The 22,221-nt window shown below is 48.5% G+C and overlaps 1 protein-coding gene across 1 annotated transcript in view; it reads right to left on the bottom strand.

Moving 5' to 3' along the window:
• Positions 1 to 22,221, bottom strand: part of FHOD3 (formin homology 2 domain containing 3) — a 372,798-nt gene that overhangs the window by 38,422 nt on the left and 312,155 nt on the right. The window contains 6 exon segments of the mRNA XM_048511340.1: positions 1,176 to 1,295; positions 9,009 to 9,191; positions 9,746 to 9,904; positions 17,164 to 17,886; positions 17,889 to 18,047; positions 18,049 to 18,086. Of these exon segments, the coding sequence (XP_048367297.1) occupies positions 1,176 to 1,295; positions 9,009 to 9,191; positions 9,746 to 9,904; positions 17,164 to 17,886; positions 17,889 to 18,047; positions 18,049 to 18,086 (1,382 nt within the window).

Raw genomic sequence — 22,221 nt, 5'->3', positions numbered from 1 at the left:
AGTCACTCGGGTGGCTTGGCCTGAGAGACAGCTGTGGGTAAAGTCTGCGCTGAATCCACAGGGTTGGGATTCAGCACCACAGCATGACCCAGGACACCATTCTACTTTTATTAATTAATTAATTAATTAATTGGTCAATTAATTTTATTAAACTTCTATACCGTCCTTCCCCGAAGGGCTCAGGGCGGTATCCATCAATTATATAAAAACAGTTAAAATCAATTTCACACCCAATCCCAGTTAAGAACCATATATAAATTATAAAAATTCAGATGGCGATTAAAATTGTTTCCCCTTCCCCATTCTTGCACCCACAGGAGGCCAGATTTTTATCAGATAAGTGTGGTGTTATCCCGGCTGGCCAAATGCCTGGCGGAACAGGTCCGTTTTACAGGCCCTGCGGAAACTCTGTATGTCCCACAGGGCCCTGATCTCACCTGGGAGCCTGTTCCACCAGGTAGGGGCCAGGGCCGTAAAAGCCCTGGCCCTTGTGGAGGCCAGCCGGACCACTTTGGGGCCAGGGATCACCAGAAGGTCCGCCTCCGAGGAGCGGAGGGGCCTAGCAGGGCGATATAGGGAGAGACGGTCCCGTAGATATGCTGGTCCAAGGCCCCGAATAGCTTTAAAGGTCAAAACCAGAACCTTAAACATGACCCGGTACTCGATCGGCAGCCAGTGTAGTTGGTACAGGACCGGAGTAATCCGCTCTCTAATAGATGTTCCTGCCAGCAACCTGGCTGCCGCATTTTGCACGAGCTTCAATTTCCGGATCATGGCTAAGGGTAAGCCCACGTACAGCGAGTTTCTCTCATCCACAGGAGTAACTCCTATGTGGCAAAAGGTAAAGCTTCTGCATTTGGGACCAGCACTGTCATTAGCAACAGACGCTGCCCTCTCCCATCAGCAGGGTCTGATTTGGATGGTGTGCCCAAGGATGCCACAGGAATGAACTGAGTGCTCACATTTGCCCTCTCCCACATTTTGATACAATGACTGAGATTAGGACAAACCACAGTTTGCTATTGCATTGGAATGAGCCATCTTAGGATTGCCTTCACCCTCCAGACCAGCCAGGACTACATACCAGCTTGAACATGCGCATGAGCATTAACTTGTCCTGTCACGACTACAGGATGAAAGCATGATAATCCAATAATGCCGGGGGGAAAGCTTACATTGGTGCCATTGAGGAAATTTCCAATAGCGAGCAGAGTAGACAGGATAAATCCCAAAGTCTTATTGTTCTCCAGCTGGTCCATGCCTTCTTTCAAGTCCAAAAGTGGTTCTGCCACCTCCTGCCATCAACAGAAAGACAAGCGGAAGATGAGCAGGTGACTCAATATCAATTCAAGGATTTTGTCACCACAAACGTTTCCCAATCTGTCCCCACATCAGTGCAACCCCAAGGAGAGTCACTCCAATCCAGACCCATTCATTAGACTGAAGTGACTTAACACCTTTCACTTTCTTGAATTCTGAACACTCTCAAAGACTTGGCTGCTTCCAGCCATTTGAACATCAAGCCGACAAACTGACAAACTCAAAGACATCCCAGTTCAATTACTCTTAATTTGACCAAGATGCATGAAGGCTGCTGGAAATTATAATTCTGTAAGATTACTTTGCTTGATTTCCCCTCCGTTTTGCACTTTATAAGATACTTCTGTGAATTTTTAAAAAAGAAGCCCGATTTAGCTCCATTCCACAGCCTTTAATAGAGTTGCACAAATTCATTCCAGCTGAGAATCAGGCTGAGTTTCCAAAAGGAGTCACTCAGTACTGAAGCTCTTGGTAGTTTTCTTCCTCTCTATGGTATCTGTTGGACTTTGGACAGGATGGCAGGATGGCTGTACAGTCCATCTTCTTCCCACCTCTGAACAGGTGACTGGCAGGCAGGCAGGCAGGCAGGCAGGCAGGCAGGCAGGCAGGCAGGCAGGCAGGCAGGCAGGCAGGCAGGCAGGCAGGCAGGCAGGCAGGCAGGCAGGGAAGGAAGGAAGGAAGGAAGGAAGGAAGGAAGGAAGGAAGGAAGGAAGGAAGGAAGGAAGGAAGGAAGGAAGGAAGGAAGGAAGGAAGGAAGGAAGGAAGGAAGGAAGGAAGGAAGGAAGGAAGGAAAAGGAAAATAGGGAGGAAGGAAGGAAGGAAAAGGAAAAGGAAAACAAGAAAGAAGGAAGGAAGGAAAAGGAAAACAGGAAGGAAGGAAAACAGGAAGGAAGGAAGGAAGGAAGGAAAACAGGAAGGAAGGAAGGAAGGAAGGAAGGAAGGAAGGAAGGAAGGAAGGAAGGAAGGAAGGAAGGAAGGAAGGAAGGAAGGAAGGAAGGAAGGAAGGAAGGAAGGAAGGAAGGAAAGGAAAACAGGAAGGCAGGCGGGCAGGCAGGCAGGCAGGCAGGCAGGCAGGCAGGGAACAAGGGGACCTACACTGGCCTCTCTCCTGACATTGGATGGCCCAGACTAGCCTGATCTCATCAGATCTTGGAAGCTAAACAGGGCCAGTCTTGGTTAATACTGCAATGGTTGGCTACCAAGGAAGTCAGGGTTCAGCAGAAGGCAAATGTTAACCTCCTCTGTTTGTCACTGGCCACAAAACTGTGTGGGGTCTCCATAAGTTGGCAGTGACTTGATGGCACATTCCACCACAGCACTGAGACCTGCTCCAATGCAAGAGAAAGGGAAGAGCCCCCTCCTCATCCCCGGTGTGAAGTGCTCCCATTCCCACTCACTCAGAAATAGGCTCTTTTACAAACGGTGCAAGGGAGCCATGCGCAGGATCTTGCATTTCGGAGAGAGAAGAGTCTCTCTCTGAGGGCTGGGTAGGAAGTCAGGGGCCAACAAACTACCTGAGCCTGTGGCTGCTTTGGCACTTTGACCCAGTGAGGTGAGCGTAGTCACAAGTTAGCTCAGGTAAAAAGTGAAGCCATCTACGAAACAGCCGTGGCAGCTTATCTTCAATCACACAGTGAAGATCTTTGTTTTGTAATGGCTACTACAGTGGTGGCGAACCTTTGGCACTCCAGATGTTATGGACTACAATTCCCATCAGCCCCTGCCAACATGGCCAATTGAACATGCTGGCAGGGGCTGATGGGAATTGTAGTCCATAACATCTGGAGTGCCAAAGGTTCGCCACCACGGGGCTACTATAACCAAAGCAAAGTTTTCTAAAATCTGCACAATCAATCAAATATCCAGCAGCCAATCAGAAGCCGTGTTGGGCAAAAGTCCCACTTGGGTGCTGGGTGGGCACCCAAAAGGGTGTTGGCGGGGGCCACAAGGACCATGTTGGTGTTCCCGGCCACTGATGAATCCTGAAGGAGCTGGCTTGAAACCTCAATGAAAGGCTACCAATAGTTGTAAACAGTGAAGTTCAAATAAAGTGCTATACCAAATTCTTTGGCCCACTTAAAATAATCCAAAACTGCCTCAGGGAGGCTGCATCCATCCCAAAGAACTTCACTCTTTCCCTCTCCGGTCCTTTCAAAACTGAACTTTTATCTCCACAAGTTTTTTTTTAACTGCGGGTGGGGGGAATACAGGGAAGCTAGGGAGAAACCCCCCCCTTCTCCCCTCCCAACAACAGAAGAAAATGCATCTTGGGGAGAGTGATTTTGACTTGAAAGACGACCAGACAGAGAAGGGCTTTGCAGCTTCTTCCCACGTTTTCATCTTTCATCCTAACTAAGCCCAGGCCACTTAGGGTTACACAAGCAAAACACACGGGGAAGAATGACAGAATTCTGCAAAAAGGGTCGCTGGAGCCATAATATACTGTTACAGACCTCCCTCCAAATGGATCCTGCTTCCTGAGCAAGTTTGTGATCACTTTCATGTATCAATCGGCAGCCATTTTCTTTTTAAAAGAGGCACCATAGGTGGGCCCCCCCTAGGCTAGCAGAAAGCTGATAGGGTAAGGTGACCAGATGGTCACCTTTGTGAACCAAAACGGGCGCGTGGGCGGGCGGCTGCGCGTGCAGAAGCAGGAGCGCACTGCCTTCTGGGGCGCTCCCGTTTCCCGCCCTGTGACAGGGTGGGAAACAGGAGCGCCCCAGAAGGCCGTGTGCTCCACTCGCGGCCGCAGCTGGCGAGGCTGCCGCGTACCTCTGCGCCCCAGAAGGCAAGTCGCGGCAGCTCTTCCATCGGAGACACTTGAAAAAAAACCCATGGCGGGGCGATGGTGACTAAAATTGTTTTAAGGTGGGACTGTCCCGTCAAAAGCGGGACGTCTGGTCAGCCTATGCTAGGGTGGGGTGGGCAGATCTTGCTCGGGGTGGGCAAGAATGTCCCATTAAACACTGCCTTTGAAACAATACCTGCTCCTCTTTTATTTCAGGAAGCAATTTCTGCTACACAGTTCAAAGGAAGAGAGGAAGAGAAAGAATATTTGAAGTGGATATGTTTTATTCCTGACAGCTGAGGACTGCTGACCTCTTTCCCCATTGAATGCTGTAAACGCCAGCCAGAGAGCTATCAGCAAAGTCACCAAGATTCAGGACAATCGGTAGAATCATCACAGTTTTGGAAGAGCTTTGGTAATAAATTGGGGGACATGGTAGAAATTCCCCAAAAGGGTCTCTGGTTTATTTATGCTATTTACAGTCCATCTTTCTCACAAGGACACAAAGAGGATTTGCACAGAGTCAATGTAATCAACAAAATAAGCAATGCAGTAGGATTTACTGGAACCAACTAGAACAGTATTAATGTAAGACAGGAAGCAGTGAAAAAAATGCATAATAGGTTCCTACTTACAAGAAGCAATACACAGTAGAACAGGCCAAAACCCCTAATAATTTATCTATGTAGGTCTATAAACCTTTTCGTACAGTTAACCCAATTACTCATCGCTCCAGCATCAGGGTACCCCCCCCCCCCAGGGGCTTTCTAGTGGAGTCATGGGGGGCAGTCTTGGCTATTGCTACAGAACAGGGATCAGAGGCGTATGGCCTATAGCAGTGGTGGCGAACCTTTGGCACTCTGGCCATGCTGGCAAGGGCTGATGGGAATTGTAGTCCATAACATCTGGAGTGCCAAAGGTTCGCCACCACTGGCCTATAGGAACATGGGGTCACCCATGTCCCCAGGTGCACGTCTTTCAGTCATGGGGGGGTGCCAGGTGTGCGTCCCATCTGCATGCCACTGAGCCCCGCCCCTCTGCAGGGAGGCAGGGGGTGGGGCTTGACGGTGGGCAGCTGCAGCGGCTGCCTGGGCCACCCACCGCTGCCAAACCATGCCCCCTGGCCTCCATGCAGGCCAGCTTTTGCCCTCCCCAGGCCCTGGGGATGGCAGGAGCCAGCCTGCAAAGAGGCAGGGGGGCAGGGGGCAGGGATCAGTCCGAGCCCCACCCTCCTGTTCCTGAGCACGGGGGTGGGCATGGGGAGGCACATGAAGGTGTTGCCCCTGGGTGCCATTTCCCCTCGATATGCTTCTGACAGGGACACGGCCACAGTCAGTTCCACATTCACAACCTTATGGGCCAATTGTGGCCTTACGTGACTCGAGAATGTACCTTAGGAGACTCCAGACGCATTCCTGCATGGGGGGCAGGGGGGAGAAGTCTGATACTGGCTGGGAGGCTAACAACAAGGGAAGATTCCCTGCCAGTTCGGATCTGATCGTTTAGGAAACCCCCACACATGCTTGTTATTCCCCCTTTGGGGCAGAACACGCTCCAGTCCTCAGTAGCCTGGTCCCCGGAGTGGCTTTCGGCCATGAAGCGGTGCCTGTCCCTTCTCACTCCCTGGAGCTAAAGGCTGAATTTGACCAGGGGGAAAAATTAGCATGGAAGAAAGAGTAAAACTCCTCCAGCAATTTGATCCTGACCCATAACCTTCCAGCTGCTTATTAAGGCTAATGTAGAGATCAACGGTTTACTCATCCTCCCCCCCCACCCCATACAACACTCTTCGCTGAGAGTCTGACACAGGGGTGTCAAACTTGCGGCCCTCCAGATGTTCATGAACTACAATTCCCATCAGTCCCTCCCAACGTGAGCATTGGCTATACTGGCAAGGGCTGAGGGGAATTGTAGTTCATGAACATCTGGAGGGCCGCAAGTTTGACACCTGTCGTCTGACATGTAGATCTCTGGCTTTGTCAATGTGATGCCAACAGCGGTTTTCTTTGGAGGGAAGTGTCTACAGATATTGCAACAGTTGGTCTTATATCTCTAGCTCCCTGCTGCGCCTGCATGCTGCGACTCAGGTAGGCAGTGGGAGAAAAATGGGGGAAGTGACATCTTCCTGAAAATGCAATTACATCCCTTCTGGTTGCCCTGGAAGTGACATCATTGCAGCACTGATGATGTCACTGCATCATTGGTTTATTTATGTATTTATTGGTTATATTTCTATACCGCCCTCCCCCGAAGGGCTCAGGGCGGTGAACAAAAACAGAAATAGAGCACATAGATCAAAGGCTAAAATCCATTAAATATTATTTAATTTTTGGCTCCATATAAAATAACCCCATCCCATTAAAACGCAGCATACTACAATCAACATAATAGATGGCGCCTGCTATCAAGTCCCCTAAAACAAAAGGGGGAGGGGGACGGCAGGATCCACTGATGTTCTAAGGTGGGGGGCATCAGCAGCCAGCCTCCCCAAAGGCCCGGTGGAACAGCTCGGTCTTGTAGGCCCTGCGGAACTCGTTAAGATCCCGCAGGGCCCTGACAGCTGGAGGGAGAGCGTTCCACAAGCCCCTGCCAATTGGGTGAGTTTCCCATTACTTGTGTGCCTCATGCTGGCAAGCTTAATATTAGAACTTGAAATCTTTTGCACTTGATTGCTTGTTAAAAGCCATTTTAGGCTAAGGTGACCAGATGGTCACCTTGTGAACCTGTTTCCTGCCGAAACGGCGTTTCCAGCTGCAGAAGGCAGTGCTCCTGGAAGGCCGACGTGTGCATCGCGTAGCGACGCAGGAAGCGCATCGGCCTTCTGGGCGCCGCTACCCTTCACCCTGTGACAGGGCAGGAAACGGCAGCACCCCAAAAGGCCGTGCTCCTGCCGCCGCACACGCGAAAGGCTGCCGCACTGCCTTGCGCCCCAGAAGGCAGTGTGGCAGCCTCCCAAAAATCGGGACAATGGAAGGAACCCGCGGGACAAATTGTGTGAAGGCGGGACTGTCCCGCCAGAAGCGGGACGGCTGGTCAGCCTATTTTAGGCAAACATTTAAAAACATGGCATAACGAAATACATAAACAAAGCAAGCAAGCTGGGCCTTCTGCCAGTGCAAATGGGCAAAAACGAGAACTGCCCCTAGATGCGTTCATTCTCTGATGGGGCCCCCACCTTGAGGAATGCCACAAAGGTCAGGTAGAATAAGGTCAGGAAAGCTCCTACCTTTGTGGCTTTGAAAATGATGCAAAACTGAATTATCCAGGAGGCCCTTAAGACTCTTCCCTGCCCTGGATGGCCCAAGCAAGTGAGATCTGCTCAGGTCTCAGAAGCTCAGCAGGCCTGGTTAGTACTTGGATGGGAGACCACCCAGGAAGTCTGAGATTGCTATGCGGAGGCAGGCCATGGCAAACTACCCCTGAATGCCACATGAGGGCATAAGTTGGTTGCAAGTGGCTGTCACTCTCTGCCATCGGTTACGGCTGTACGGTAATGCTACGGTTCAGAAAGATGTTTTGGTAAAGGGACAGGGACTGTGGATTGTATTACTTTGTATCGTATGTGTGACCTGTTGTCGTAAGTGTGATCCTACTGTGCAACTTCTGCATCTTTTAACATTTGATGTGAATGATGGTGCATTGTTTCAGATTCCTGCTTGGTTTCAGACTTCTGCAATCCAAACCGTATTGCACAGTTTATTGGACGTCCTGTCCTGTTGGTCATACATATAAATACACATACACATACACACACCATATATACACAGACAGCAGGAAAATGCGCTCCAAACTGAAGCGAGTGGGGGAGTAAGGAAAAATGTGTGTGTGTGTGTGACTGTGTATGTGGGAGGGACTCGAGGTTAACAATCTATCATTCCAGGGCCTTGATTCTGCTTGGGCTCCCTATGCATGTAACCTGGGAGGGAAGGCAGAATGGTAGAGCCTGATCTTGTCAGATAAGAACACAGAACATAATAAAGAGCCTGCTGGATCAGACCAGAGTCCATCTAGTCCAGCTCTCTGCTACTCGCAGTGGCCCACCAGGTGCCTTTGGGAGCTCACGTGCAGGATGTGAAAGCAATGGCCTTCTGCTGCTGCTGCTGCTCCTGAGCACCTGGTCTGCTAAGGCATTTGCAATCTGAGATCAAGGAGGATCAAGATTGGTAGCCAGAGATCGACTTCTCCATAAATCTGTCCAAGCCCCTTTTAAAGCTATCCAGGTTAGTGGCCATCACCACCTCCTGTGGCAGCATATTCCAAACACCAATCACACGTTGCATGAAGAAGTGTTTCCTTTTATTAGTCCTAATTCTTCCCCCCAGCATTTTCAATGCATTCCCCCTGGTTCTAGTATCGTGAGAAAGAGAGAAAAATTTCTCTCTGTCAACATTTTCTACCCCATGCATAATTTTATAGACTTCGATCATATCCCCCCTTCAGACGTCTCCTCTCCAAACTAAAGAGTCCCAAACGCTGCAGCCTCTCCTCATAGGGAAGGTGCTCCAGTCCCTCAATCATCCTCATTGCCCTTCTCTGCCCTTTTTCTATCTCTTCGATATCCATTTTGAGATGTGGCGACCAGAACTGAACACAGTACTCCAAGTGCGGTCGCACCACTGCTTTATATAATCTTGGAAGGGAGACCACCAAGGAAGACTCTGCAGAGGCAGGCAATGGCAGCCCACCTCCGCTTCTCACTTGACTTGAAAGCCCCTTGCTGGGGCTGTCAAAAATCAGCCGCAGCTTCATGGCACTTTACACACACACCCTCCCCGACCTGTAACTCACACTTAAAATGCAGTGGGAGACCCGTCTGTGGATCTCCCAATGTCATATTTGTTGGGTCTCATCTTAAACACATGAAACGGAAATCCAGAGGCTGCCATCGGGGAGGGGTTACCTTTTCCACCAGCTCGTAATCCATTTTAAACGCCCACAGCTGAAGTCGGGCGGAAAGTTCGGAGATGGAAGAAAGAGTCAGAAGAAACTGTTCGGCGCTGCCCAGAGGGATGTCGGGATTGGCCAGCTGAGCCTCCTGGATTTTCTGTTTCTCTTCTTCTGTGGGAATCATGGTGAGAATTTTCTACAAGGACAGAGAAGGGCTATGAATAAGGTTGACAACCTCCAGACGGGGCATGAAGATGGGGCTGGACAGACGCGCGGGGAGGCTTATGCAGAAGGGGGAATTGAGGCCAGCTGCACCTGTCCAAATCCCCTCTTCTGTTCTAAAAAATGGCCAAAATCAGGAAGGGGCTCTCCTGTCGCAGGTAGGTTGTGGCTCTGAAAAGGATGAAGGCTAAAGAACATACAAAGAACCCTGGAATACCAGATCAGTGGTCCATCTAATCCAACATCCCGTAGTGGACAACCAGTTCTTCTGGAGGTCCAACCACAGGGCATAGAGGTCAAGGCCTTTCCTGATGTTGCCTCTTGGCATTGAGGTTCAGAAGTTTACTGCCTCTGAGTGTGAAAGTTTCCATAATTCACCATGACCAGTAGCCACCGATAGACCTATTGGTAGCCACTGATAGGCTTCCTTTTTGTTTCCTTTTAGACGTTCCCCATGTCGCCATATTTTCAGTTCCCTAATAACTGGAAATCATAACCTGTTCAGAAAGTTGCAACGTTTCTCTGTACCTCGATTCCTTCCTTATTTAAGGCATATTCATCAAAGTTCAAAATGGCAGTCTTAATTGTCCTTGGAGGGGGTAATACTGTCAACCCAATGTTAATGGCATTGCTCCGCTTGGAATCCAGCACTATGATTTCTTGCCTCTTTCCGTCAGCAGCAGTTTTCTGAGAGAAAAAAAAGCAGAGAGATAAAACAGGTGAGCTCTTCAAGGCCCCCGGACAACCACCCACAAGACCCTCCTGATACACACGAGTACCATTTTCTCAGCGCTTTTGTATCTGTGGAAAACAAGAGCCTGAGGATCTCTTTCATTACATACTCTCCTGTCCTTCATATTCAGAAATAAGGAAAAGGTTTTTGGAGCCAATACTACCTAGGACAGCTTTTTTGTCCGATGATGAGAAACTGATTTTCTTATTATCTGATATTGATTCCTATGTTTCTTACAAGAAGGCTTTCTTTGCCCTGGCGGCTAGGAAATTACGAGTAAAGTATTTAAAGCGCTGTTTGAACTGATGTTCCAAAGTACTGGAGATTAACTTAGACTAGCTGAAGAAGCTGCAAAAACATCTGACGTATTTGATGGGGCATTTTAATTTAGAGATTGCGAATACAAATAATAAACATGCAGTTAAAACAGTAACTTAGTTAAAACAATAATTTAAATTAAAACAATAACTTAGTTTTACATTAAAATATAAATTATTTGTATTCGCAATTTAAATTATTGTTTTAACTAAGTTACTGTTTTAACTGCATGTATCTCTGTATTGTTATAAATGGCTCAAACAATAAATACTTGACTGAATGACTGACTGACTGACTGACACAAGACCCTCCACTCCCACAGCCTGCAACCTGCAACCATTGAGTTTGGAGAGCTAAAGAACCCCTGCCAAACCTAAAAGGCCGCGTCATGGCATGAAGCCAGCCAGAGGGGCAGCCAGGAATGTCTTGAGTGAGGTGGTGGAAAGGGAACGGCTATGGCTGCCGGAACCACTTCCTTCAGCCTTTGTCAGACCAGCTAGAGCTGGTCCCTCACCCAGGTAACTCCATCCTGTTTCCCGGCCGTAGCACAAGGGATGCCAGCCTCCAGGTGGGACGAGGGGATCCCCTGGAATGGCAGCTCATCTCCAAATTACAGAGATCAGCCCCCCTGGAGAAAATTGATGTTTTAGAGCATAGGTGTCAAATTCGCGGCCCTCCAGATGTTGTGGACTACAGTTCCCATCATCCCCTGCCAGCATCATGATGGCAAGGGATGATGGGAATTGTAGTCCATAACATCTGGAGGGCCGCAAGTTTGACACCTGTGTTTTAGAGGGTGGACTCTACGGCATGGCACCCCACTGAGGCCCCTGTTCCACCCAGGCTCCATCCCAAAATCTCTAGAAGTTTCCCAGGAGGGAGACATAGCAACCGATGTAGCATAGATACCACTTGACCCATCAGCGCTGAAATGATGTGTGGCTCTTTAAGGTGCAACTGGGCTTGAATTTTGTTCCTTTTCACTCCCAAGGTCACATATCCCATGAATAAATCTCTGCTCCCTGTACCAGGCAGTTCTCAGGGGCCACCCCTCTTTTCTGTGCTCTCCTTTTCTCGCAACTTTTTGACAACTGTCATTTTCCAGATTTCAGCTCTCAAAGTTATGTTCTCCCAGCTTCCATCTTGGCTTATTACTGCGTAGGACCCAAGTTCTTTTGCAAGAGGCTACCTCTGAATGTGAGGCCGACGGTGGATGGGAAGTGGCGTCATGTTGTAGTCAATATGGTGACCTCTTATGGGGTTTTCAAGGCAAGAGATGTTCAGAGGTGGCCTGCCATGCCTGACTGCGCACAGCATCCCTGGACTCCCTTGGTGGTCTCCCATCCAACTACCAACCAGGGCTGAACAGCTACTTGATGGCGTTTTCTACCACCCATCACTGCAGAAGGCGCATTTGATTGCTCTGTTTAGAAAGGACCACTTTATTTTCAGAGGGCCCTTAGTGGCAATAAAGTGGTTTGTCAGATGGAGTGTGGTTTTAATCCAGTGATGGCGAACCTGTGGCACGGGTGCCAGAGGTGGCACTTGGAGCCCTCTCTGTGGGCACGCGCATACAGAGTTCATCATGTGGGAGGTGGAAAATCACTCCCCCACATACACCTAGGCTGGCCTGGGTCACTGAGCACAACGTGCATGCACCGTGGTGAGCAGGGAGGACTCGGCTGGCAGGCCTGATGCCTGTGCTCCGGGTGGCTGCTGCCTGAGGAGGGGGCAGAGGAGGCAGAGATGCTAGAGAGGCACAGTGTACGCAGGACTTGCGGGAGGCTAGAGCAGGCTGGCCCCTGCTCGAGCATGTGGGGCGGAGGAAGAGGAAGCCAACCAGTTTTTTTCTGAACTAAAACCTCAGCATTCAGGTTAAATTGCCTGGTTGGCACTTTGCGATAAATAAGTGGGGTTTGGGTAGCAATTTGGGCACTCGGTCTCAAAAAGGTTCGCCATCACTGTTTTAATCTATGTAGTTTTACTCCCTGGTACATTATTTTCATTTTGTTAACCTGTGGCAGCTACCTTTATGTTTAGCTACCTTTAGTCTAAGGAAATAAGGCAAAACATAAATATTTTAAATAAAGTAATTCAATAAACTGGATGTGTAGGTTTTTGAACTCCAGAGAGCGCTACCAAACCTGCCATGAGGGACAGCAGTGGCATCAGCGTGTGGACTTCAGGCAGCAAAACCTTCGCTGCACCACTTTCCACTGGAGGAGGGGAGGGGGGGGGGCTGCCTTCAACCACAGAAAGACAAGGAACGGAAAATTGTATGACGCTGCTTGCCCTGCTGCATGAACTGGCTAGCCTGATCTCAGCGAATCCTGGAGGCTAAGCAAGGTTGCCCCTGGTTGGTATTTGGATGGCAGACCACCAGGGAAGCCCAGGGTTGCTATGCACAACCTGGCAATGGGACAAACCACCTCTGAACGTCTCTTACCTTGAAAACATTGTGCGGGTGCCATAAATCGGCCATGATTTGACAGCACTCTTTACCACTCTCCACCCACAGACATAGTGCTGTTTTAGCGAGGGAATCTCATTTCTTGTCCTTGCATTTTTTTTTTAATTTTTAGGATATGATCCTTCAGGGAAAGGCTTGCTACTCTTTTATATTTTCACTTTCTGGATCTATCCCTTTCACAAAGGATCTCATTGTCCTACTATCAGGCCCATGCAAAGCTAATAATAGCCCAGGTACAGATTCAGAGACCTTTATTAGGCATCTACACAGCGGTGGGATTCAGCAGGTTGGCACCACTTGGGCAGAACCGGTTGTTAAAACAACCGTAAACAACCAGTTGTTAAATTATTTGAATCCCACCACTGCATATACAGCATGGGGGCAAAAGAAAAGGTAAGCAGCAGTGGCATAGGAGGTTAAGAGCTCGTGTATCTAATCTTAAGGAACCGGGTTTGATTCCCAGCTCTGCCGCCTGAGCTGTGGAGGGTTATCTGGGGAATTCAGATTAGCCTGTACACTCCCACACACGCCAGCTGGGTGACCTTGGGCTAGTCACAGCTTCTCGGAGCTCTCTCAACCCCACCTACCTCACAGGGTGTTTGTTGTGAGGGTGGGAAGGGCAAGGAGATTGTGAGCCCCTTTGAGTCTCCTGCAGGAGAGAAAGGGGGGATATAAGTCCAAACTCTTCTTCTCTTCTAACTCCAATAGAGAACAGTGATAATAGCGTGAACCTAGGGAACCTAGTTCAAAGTGCGCAACAAAAATTTGGCTACGGTTTCCGTTATTTCAGTCTCAGGTAATAGGCCCAGGTCAGATGGGAAATGTGGGCCCCGTTTCAAACTGCTCATTTGGTATTTTGTTATCATATGATTTTTGTATGGGAATATACAAGTGTATGTATGATGTACCTAAGCTACAAATAACTTGAAAACGGATCTGAAAAAAAACCACAAGTTGGTTTCGACTATCTGCATCTATTTGCATTTTATTTGATTAGGCATCTCCTTTAAAATATTACTATCTTGCGCTAAAGGATCCGATATCGATATTCTTCACCAAAGGGTCCCGTTTGCCTCCACGTGAGGGAGTCGGTCTCAAAATAGTAGGTCCACCTGCCCCTCGATTTAGGCCCCAGCATCTCCAGACTCCAGCTAAAGGAGTTAGGTCCTGGGTGATGAGAAAGAGCGCAGCCTGAGGTTCTTGGGAGCAGCTGCAGGCCATATTGCTTTGCTGCACTTTTCGGCAAGACTCCTGGTATCTTGTTTAAGGGTTTTGTAAATGAGAGAAAACAGTGCATCAGTGTGTAAGATCTCGGTATGTAATTGTGACATCACTCAACCACGCTCCAGTCATGCTGAAATAAATATTATACACAGCTGCGTGTGAAATGAAATAGATGCTAACACTGAGGGTTCTGTGATTGCTTAAAACAATGATGGACACGCAGGTGGAATTAATTATATTTCGCTGTTTGGATCAAACTTTTAAAAAGTCAAAACTGGCTGTAAAATCTGTTCTTCGGAGGCTGGAAGATTTGTGGCTTGTTTAATAGCTAAGTCTGCGCCCCAACTAAAAGGAAGTCCAGACTAAGCGAGATAACAGAGAGAAGGTAATTGCATACAAGAAGCCTAATAGGTCATCTCCTGGGTTTGGGAAGGGACTATGGCTCAGTTGTAGAGCACCAATTTTGTACACAAAGTTCCCAGGTTCAATTCCAGGCATCTCCACTTAAAAGGACCAGCAGGGGGTGATGTGAACAGACGTCTGCTAGAGAACCTGCAGATTGACTGCCAGTCAGAGTAGATTATGATGACTTTGAGTGACTGACGGTCTCATGCAGTATTAGGCATGAATTGTTGTTGGGGAGGGGGGAAGGGTTGCTTTACTGAATGACCAGCCCTCGTTTTTATGTCCCTAAAGTCTCATGTGGACCAGGAAGCTCCTTGCTGAATGGATGGCTCGCACGAGGCTCTTTGGCAAACAAAGTCTGTACCACGGCTTCCGCAGTATCTTCTAGAATTTATATGAAGGGAACAATGCTTGGTGAATGTAGGAAGAGTGGACCATGCTGCAACTCTGCCAAGATCCCCCTCCTGAATGCAGGAAGAAGAAGAAGAAGAGTAGTTTGGATTTATATCCTCCCTTTCTCTCCTGTAAGGACACTCAAAGGGGCTTACAAGCTCCTTGCCCTTCCCCCCTCACAACAAACACCCTATGAGGTAGGTGGGGCTGAGAGAGCTCCGAAGAACTGTGACTAGCCCAAGGTCACCCAGCTGGCGTGTGTAGGAGTGCACAGGCTAATCTGAATTCCCCAGAGAAGCCTCCACAGCTCAGGCGGCAGAGCTGGGAATCAAACCCGGTTCCTCCAGATTAGATACACGAGCTCTTGACCTCCTACGCCACTGCTGCTCCTGCTTTGGGGGGGCAGGGTTCGGGTGTCGCCATTCCCAGCCGGTTTGGGCTTTCCTTTCTTTCTAAAGAAGTGGTTCCCACAGCTGCTGTGCGGCTGTGGGGAACACAGGCACAACAAATGACTGATGATTAACCTCACTGTGGAGTCATCCTACTACGAGAACGTCCAAAGAACCGAGAGCCTGACGTCCCTTCGGAGTCCAACAAAACAAAATGAATAAATAAATGGGGCCCGCATCGCAACACTTTTGTAATCTCTTGGAATTCGAGCGCTGAAGATCTTCTGGCATCCAAAGACCATTCCTCATAGTACCCAGGAATTCAACAGAGAGTTAAGTCCTCATTTTTGACTTCACAGAGCTTATTTTAAGCAGATTTTAAGCAGAAAAAGCAACAAATCACATTTATCTGGAAAGGCAAAGCTAGGATAAACTCTCGATCATGGATACTAACTGGTTCACAAGGCAGCATCTAAAGGATTGCCATTTAGGCTGCTCATATTAACTCCAGGAAGGGACTCCCATCCTTTTCAAAGAGTTGGAATTTTTTATTAGCGGCCACAGTGGGCCTTTTCCCTTAACTTCACGCATTTCCTGCGCGCCACTTTCCAGCTGTGAGCTGATTTCCTAGGCGCCGTATAAATTGTTCCCCCACTGCCCTATAATGCAGAGGAAGGTGCTGTTTGTGCTTTCCAGCGTCAAGAAATGGACGATGCCACTGAAGAGGCGTGAGAGCGGCAGGATGGTCGGCAGACAGCTAGAACGTTGTCGCCACGCGGACTTATACGCTGGGGAGGCGCCGCTGGACCCAGCGCTATTTTAGGGGCAGTGGCGCCAGCAAACTGATAGAGTGGGGAAAGGGCTAATATGCAGTGAAAGTACAGCCACAAAATGAAAACTGCTGCGAAGTGTGCCGCGAAAGCCAGCCACAGAAACAGAAGATCTTTGCGATGTGGTGGCAGCTTTTGCCAAAGCAACATTTGAAAAAAAATCTGCACCGATAATCACATCTCCAACGGCCAATCAGAAGCCTTGCTCGACAAAAGCTCACTATCTAAAAGTAGAAGAAGAAGAGTTTGGATTTATATCACCCCTTTCTCTCCTGAAAGGAGACTCAAAAGGGCTTACAAACTCCTTTCCCTTCCCCCCTCACAAGAAACACCTTGTGAGGTAGGAGGGGCTGAGAGAGCTCAGAAGAACTGTGACTAGCCCAAGGTCACCCAGCTGGCATGTGTGGGGAGTGCACAGGCTAATTTGAATTCCCCAAATAAGCCTCCACAGCTCAAGCGACAGAGCGGGGAATCAAACCTGGTTCCTCCAGGTTAGAGTATACTTGCTCTTAACCACTACGCCACTGCTGCTCTTGCTGTACTTGCTGGGGACCAGGAAAGGTGTTAATGTGTGCCCATCGGCACCATGTTGGGGATATATGGTTTAAGTTTCAGCATTTGAAAGATTTCCTTTCTGTTACTTCAGCTGCCCCAATTCCAGAGGTGCTCTGGCCACTCGCTAGCCTGGAAAATTGCATACATGCAAAGTTAAGACAATAAAGAAGGCCGGACAGCTTTTCCGAAAAGGCATTAATGTCTTCCTGTTGTTTGAAAGCAAGAACAAGTACACTCATAAGTATTCACATTGCCGCCAGAGGGAGAGAAAGACCGCTGTATGAAAAGACTTAAGCTAAGAAATAAGACAATACACTTTACCCAATTGGCTGCGCTGCTGCATGCTTGCGCAGTGCAGCCTTGTGTTCGGCCATTGGGGGGAGGAGCTACCACCGCAACGGAGACGCAGCTCCCCTCCCCAGACAGCAATGGCGGCCCCGGTAAGTCGGCGCCGCTTCTTTGCAAAGGACACTAGGTTTCATCTGAGGATGTAAACACGTTTGGAGTGCCATTTCTTAATAGCCACAATGATTCTCAAGACACAAAACAATTCTTAGTCTTATTTTATCACAGCTGGCCAATCTAGTGCATACATAGGATCAAAAATCAATACGTTATCTAAAACATACCTTTGTGACAGGAAGTTCCTTGGATTTCGACTCAAAGAGATGCTCCAGCTTGGATGTGTCCACCTTAATAGGTTCCAGTTTCGACCACAAGAATCCTTTGCAGCGTTTGTTGTTCTTGCACTGCCATTCAATCGGCCTCACCTCGTTCCAAAACAGGCGGATTGTTTTCTTCTTTTTAATAAAAGCCGGATGACCCCTATGGAGTGGGGGAGATCCTAAACTCTGAGGAGTGCCAAACAGGGGAGGGGGCGCCAATAAATTACCAGAGGGTGGGGGTGGAGGTGGGCATCCGTAAAGCAAGGGAGGGGGTGGAGGGGGCAAACCGAAAAAGGAAGGCGGGGGTGGGGGTGGGGGAACCAGGGCGTCACCGGAACCCATTCCTGTGTCCAAAACGTCAACGTCATCATCGTCCCTCAAGTCTGTAAAATCCATGTCTTTGATTTTAAGTTCCCTCGGATTGGCCAGGAGCTGATCCCAAATATAGTCAGATTCCTTCTTCGCCAGCACGAGGGGGGTCTTTTCAGAGACCTTTTCACTGAAATCGCTTTCGGGAAAGTTTGAGCCTTTGGCCAGCTCACCGCTACTGAATCGTTCCGCAAAGGCCTTCACGCTGCCATGGTTATCCCAATTCCCAATCTCCATTTTTTTGACACTTTCGTCTTTGGCCTGCTGGGTGGCCTGCAGGACGGAGATCCTGCTGCAGCTTGTTGATACAGTGTCGCTCTTTCGCCCTCTCGCCGAAGCGCCTTCCCCTCGGCCTCCTCCTCCAGTTCTTTAACCTCTTCATCCTTGGACTTCTGTTGTTGCGCCGGGCACTACAAATATATCCAAGCGCAGCGCAAACCCCAGCTTTGGTTATCCAGAATACCATTGCTGCCTTGATCGATTCACTGCAACATCTTGAATGGTTCGTAACCATGGACCTTGGAAATGATAGAGAAACAGTGAATGGGGTAATGTGGAAGGTTGAGGAAGAGGATCCATCTTACGCTGCGCAAATCTGGGGACTCTGCAACTGAGAATGAGTGCCATTTCCAAAGGCAGGTGGATACAAAGCCATAACAGAATTGCAGAGCCTAATTTTCCAGACAGCAACGTTGCTCCATGGGGGCTTTTGAGGTCTTACCAGCGTCAGGAGCCTCAGACAAACTGCTTGCATGAGGTTGCTTTCTACCTTCATTAAAAAAAATCTGTTTAACATCTTACTAGTTCTGACCCACTCATTTTTATTGGATGCTTAGCAGTTAGCCTCCCATTCTAAGCCCTAGAATATATTCCAAGATAAGAACAGGACTGAAATACCAAGAAAAGTTACGTCTGTAGTATGTTTGAAATGGGAGAGAATTATGAACTATTCTAATGAACTAATGAACAGAATTTGGCTGCCAGTGTTGAAAAACTCTAGAATCAAGACAGTGACTGATCAGCTCCACACAAACACAGGACAACTATAGAAAATAGCAATCAAAGGAAACAAAGACCAGGATACTTTTATTCAGATCCATCCACCTATTGACCTTGCTATCTTCATTGTTACTCCCATGCTACAGACTTCTCTGTGACTCACATACCAGGCTACTCTATTCAGATGGCCTCACCTTTTGACCTCACAGTATAGATACTCCACTTGTTTTCCATCCCTACCATCAGATCCTCTGAAGATGCCAGCCCCAGATGCAGGCGAAACGTCAGGAGAGAATGCTGCTAGAACACGGCCATACAGACCGGAAACCACACAGCACCCCAATGAACTATTCTATCCTAAATGTCACAAAAATCAAGTTCTTCTCTTTAACTTGGTGATGAAGTTCACAACATGTGGTCCACTGTATTCTCTTCACAGAAAAAAAATGCGCATATAGGGTTTAGAAAAGAAACTCAAATGTGAAAAAAGCTTGCAAAGCCATCTTGAGTACAGAATAGGGATGCAGAGCTCCAGAATCCTGAAATTTCCAGTTTTCAAATTCAGAAGCAAGCAGTTTCTCTGCTGCGCAAAAATGTACAGGGCAACCCTATGCAGATTTATGCCAGGAAAAGCCCATTCATTATGCTTTAACTGTCCAACAAGAACAGGAAAATGAGTATGCTTCTATGTACGGTTGACAGTTTCATGTCAGACAATTATGACAAGAGAAAATGAGCCACAACTCGCTTTCTATGTGTAGCTCTGAATCTGGCACAGCATTCCTGTGTGTAAACGGCAAGTCCTGTAATGCAGAGATCACCCCATCTCTATTTGTTCACCCGCTTGGCCCGGCCCCGTTATCTTTGAATGACGATTTGCCATCTAAATGGAAGCAGGTTGTGGTAACAAAAACCTTAAATGTGTTTTTTTTTCTTCAACAACTTTTATTCAGCATGGGAGGTGAACAGGCCAAAGAAGCAATTAAACAGTGTGTGGGCAGATCTAGAGCGCCGATCTTTATTGCCAGTGAATCTAATAGGTTATCTCTCCTACGGAGTACTTAACTAAACAACAGAGGCCCTTTACTCTGGCACGATACCAGGCCTTCCCCACTGCCGTTCTGGAAGGCTGACGCAGGAAGACTCCTTATCAGGGGAGAAAAAACTCCCTGTGGATCTGGGGCACAGAGGAACAGAAGAACATTTCTCCATGCATTTCTCCACTGCCAGTTTCATAAGGTGACCAGATTGTCATCTTTGTAAATCGGGACCCGGCTGGCCGTGTGCGCGCGCATGCATGCGCAGCTGCAGGAGTGCACTGCCTTCTGGGGCGCTCCTGTTTCCCGCCCTGTCACAGGGTGGGAAACGGGGAGCGCCCCAGAAGGCAGTAAGGCTCCTGCGTTAATGCGTGCAGCTGAGGAGAAAGCAAGATCGTCTTCCGCTACATGCCTTCTGGGGCGCTCCCGGTTTCCCGCCCTGTAACAGGGCGAGAAACCGGGGAGTGCCCCAGAAGGCAGTGTGCTCCTGCGGCTGCGTGCGTGGGAAGCTTCCTCACTGCCTTCTGAAGCGCGCCCCCGAAGGCAGTGCAAAAATCGGGACGGTTCAAAAAACCTGAGGGATGCGGGACAAATTGTTTTAAGGCGGGACTGTCCCGCCAAAAGCGGGATGTCTGGTCACCATACAGTTTCACAAAAATAGACACACCAGTTTTATTTCACCACTGTTGTACAGATTCCCAGGTAATACAGAACAGTTTTATATCTTCATGTTGCTTATATCTTCATCTTCTGATATTAGAACTGAAATACATTGCAGGATAGTCTATGCAACTTAGTGACTTGATACACTTAGTGACTTGATAGTTTATAGCCTTCAATTTAGCAATTTTAGTGTTTTTTTATACCTAACCACCCTTTATGGTGTTTAAGTTTTTTTCCTCTTTAGCATTTATGCTTATTGTTTTAGTATGTTTTATTGTTTATGTTTTATCCTTTATTTCATTTATCTTATGCTAGTCTATGGCTGTAATAGACATTTGATTGATTGAGGTCTTGTGCATTCTTGCTATAGCACTAAATGGAGTCCTCTGTGCAGTGGCGTAGCACCAATGGGAAGGGGGGTGCGATGCCCCAGGCGGAGCTGTGGTGGGGGTGTTCTGGGACGGGCGCCGCTGCGGCAGGGACTTAGGGTGCGCGTGTGCCCTGGGCACAGTTTCCCCTCACTCTGTCCCTGCCTCTGTGGGGCCACTCAAGCCTAACAGGTAACATAAATTGGGACACTTGTTAATTGGGGGGAGGGGGCAGATGAGAAGTTTCAAAGCTTGGTTTTGCAAACTCTGTGTTTTTAATTTTTTTATGATGACTAGGGAGCCCCAAAAGATGGAAGTGGTCGGTCCTCTCTGGACACACATAGAGCTGCCTGATACTGAGTCAGACCCTTGATCCACTGCAGTCAGTCTTGTTGACTCTGACAGGCACCTGCTCTTGAATCTCAGGTTGAGGTCTTCCCTGCCCCCCCGCCCCCCCACTACCAAGTCCTTTCATGGAGATGCAGGGGGTTCAACCTGGGACCTTCTACATGCTAATCAGAGGCTCTGGCACTGAACGGTGGCCCCACCCATGGATCTCTGAAGTGGCCTGGCAGCCTGGCTCCCAGAGGAGATGCGTCATCATTTCTGAAGGTGTTCATATATTATATATCTATTCATCTATAGGAGGGAGGGAGGGAAGGCAGCATGGGACAGCCTGATTGTGCCAGATCATGCAAGCCCAGCTGGGCTGGTACTTGGAAGCCTGAACTCCAAGGGAGGCTCCGCAGAGGAAGACAATGGCAAGCCAGCCCTGCTGAAAACACCCATCTTGGAAGATCCTTGAAGGGATCACCGCAACTTGACAGCACTTCACACACGCATATCTATATAGACAGTCCCTAGGAGCTAAAATGACTTAATGGAGGCTATTGGACTTTGGTTATTTAATTTCATTTATTACATTTGTGCACTGCCTCTTCCCTTGTGGAACAGATACGAGTCACTGGAAAAGACAATAACACTGGGAAAAATTGAAGGCAGAAGGAAGTGAGGCAGACCCAACTTGGGGCAGATTGACTCTATGCAGGAAGCCATGGCCCTCGGTTTGCAACACCTCAGCAAGGCTGGGAAAGATAGGCCATTTTGGAGAAAAGTGATTCACAGGGTCGCCATGAGTCAGAAATGACTTGACGGCACTTAACACGCACACATGGTTGAAGAGCAGTGGTGTAGCGCTGAGGGGATGGGGGGTGTGCCCCTGCCGGGGCGTGGTGAGGGCGTTCTGGGGGCGTGGCATTCCAAGGTGTTCCAGGGCGGGGCAGATGGGGGCGTGGTAGGGGCATGGGGCACACGCGTGTCCTGGGCGCAGTTCCCTCTCGCTCCATCCCTGTTGAAGAGACAGTTGAAGAAAAATTGAGAAAGAAGACTCCCGTCTCACTTCCATAAAGCTACATCAAATTCTGTATCTATACAAAAGGTGGGAGAGGGAGGAGTCTTCTTCTGCAGTTTTTCTTCAACTGTTGGCACTGTTGGCCAAGAAATCCCAATCTCTTCAAGCAGCACAGATCCCAAAACATTTTTTCTCTTTCTTTTGGAAAAAAAATTAACTATTAGTGCTCTGCGGA

Source organism: Sphaerodactylus townsendi, linkage group LG11 (assembly GCF_021028975.2).
Source record: "Sphaerodactylus townsendi isolate TG3544 linkage group LG11, MPM_Stown_v2.3, whole genome shotgun sequence".
Lineage (NCBI taxonomy): Eukaryota > Metazoa > Chordata > Lepidosauria > Squamata > Sphaerodactylidae > Sphaerodactylus > Sphaerodactylus townsendi.
The sequence above is the reverse complement of the archived record's forward strand: the minus strand, read 5'-3'. Positions and strand labels throughout refer to the sequence as shown.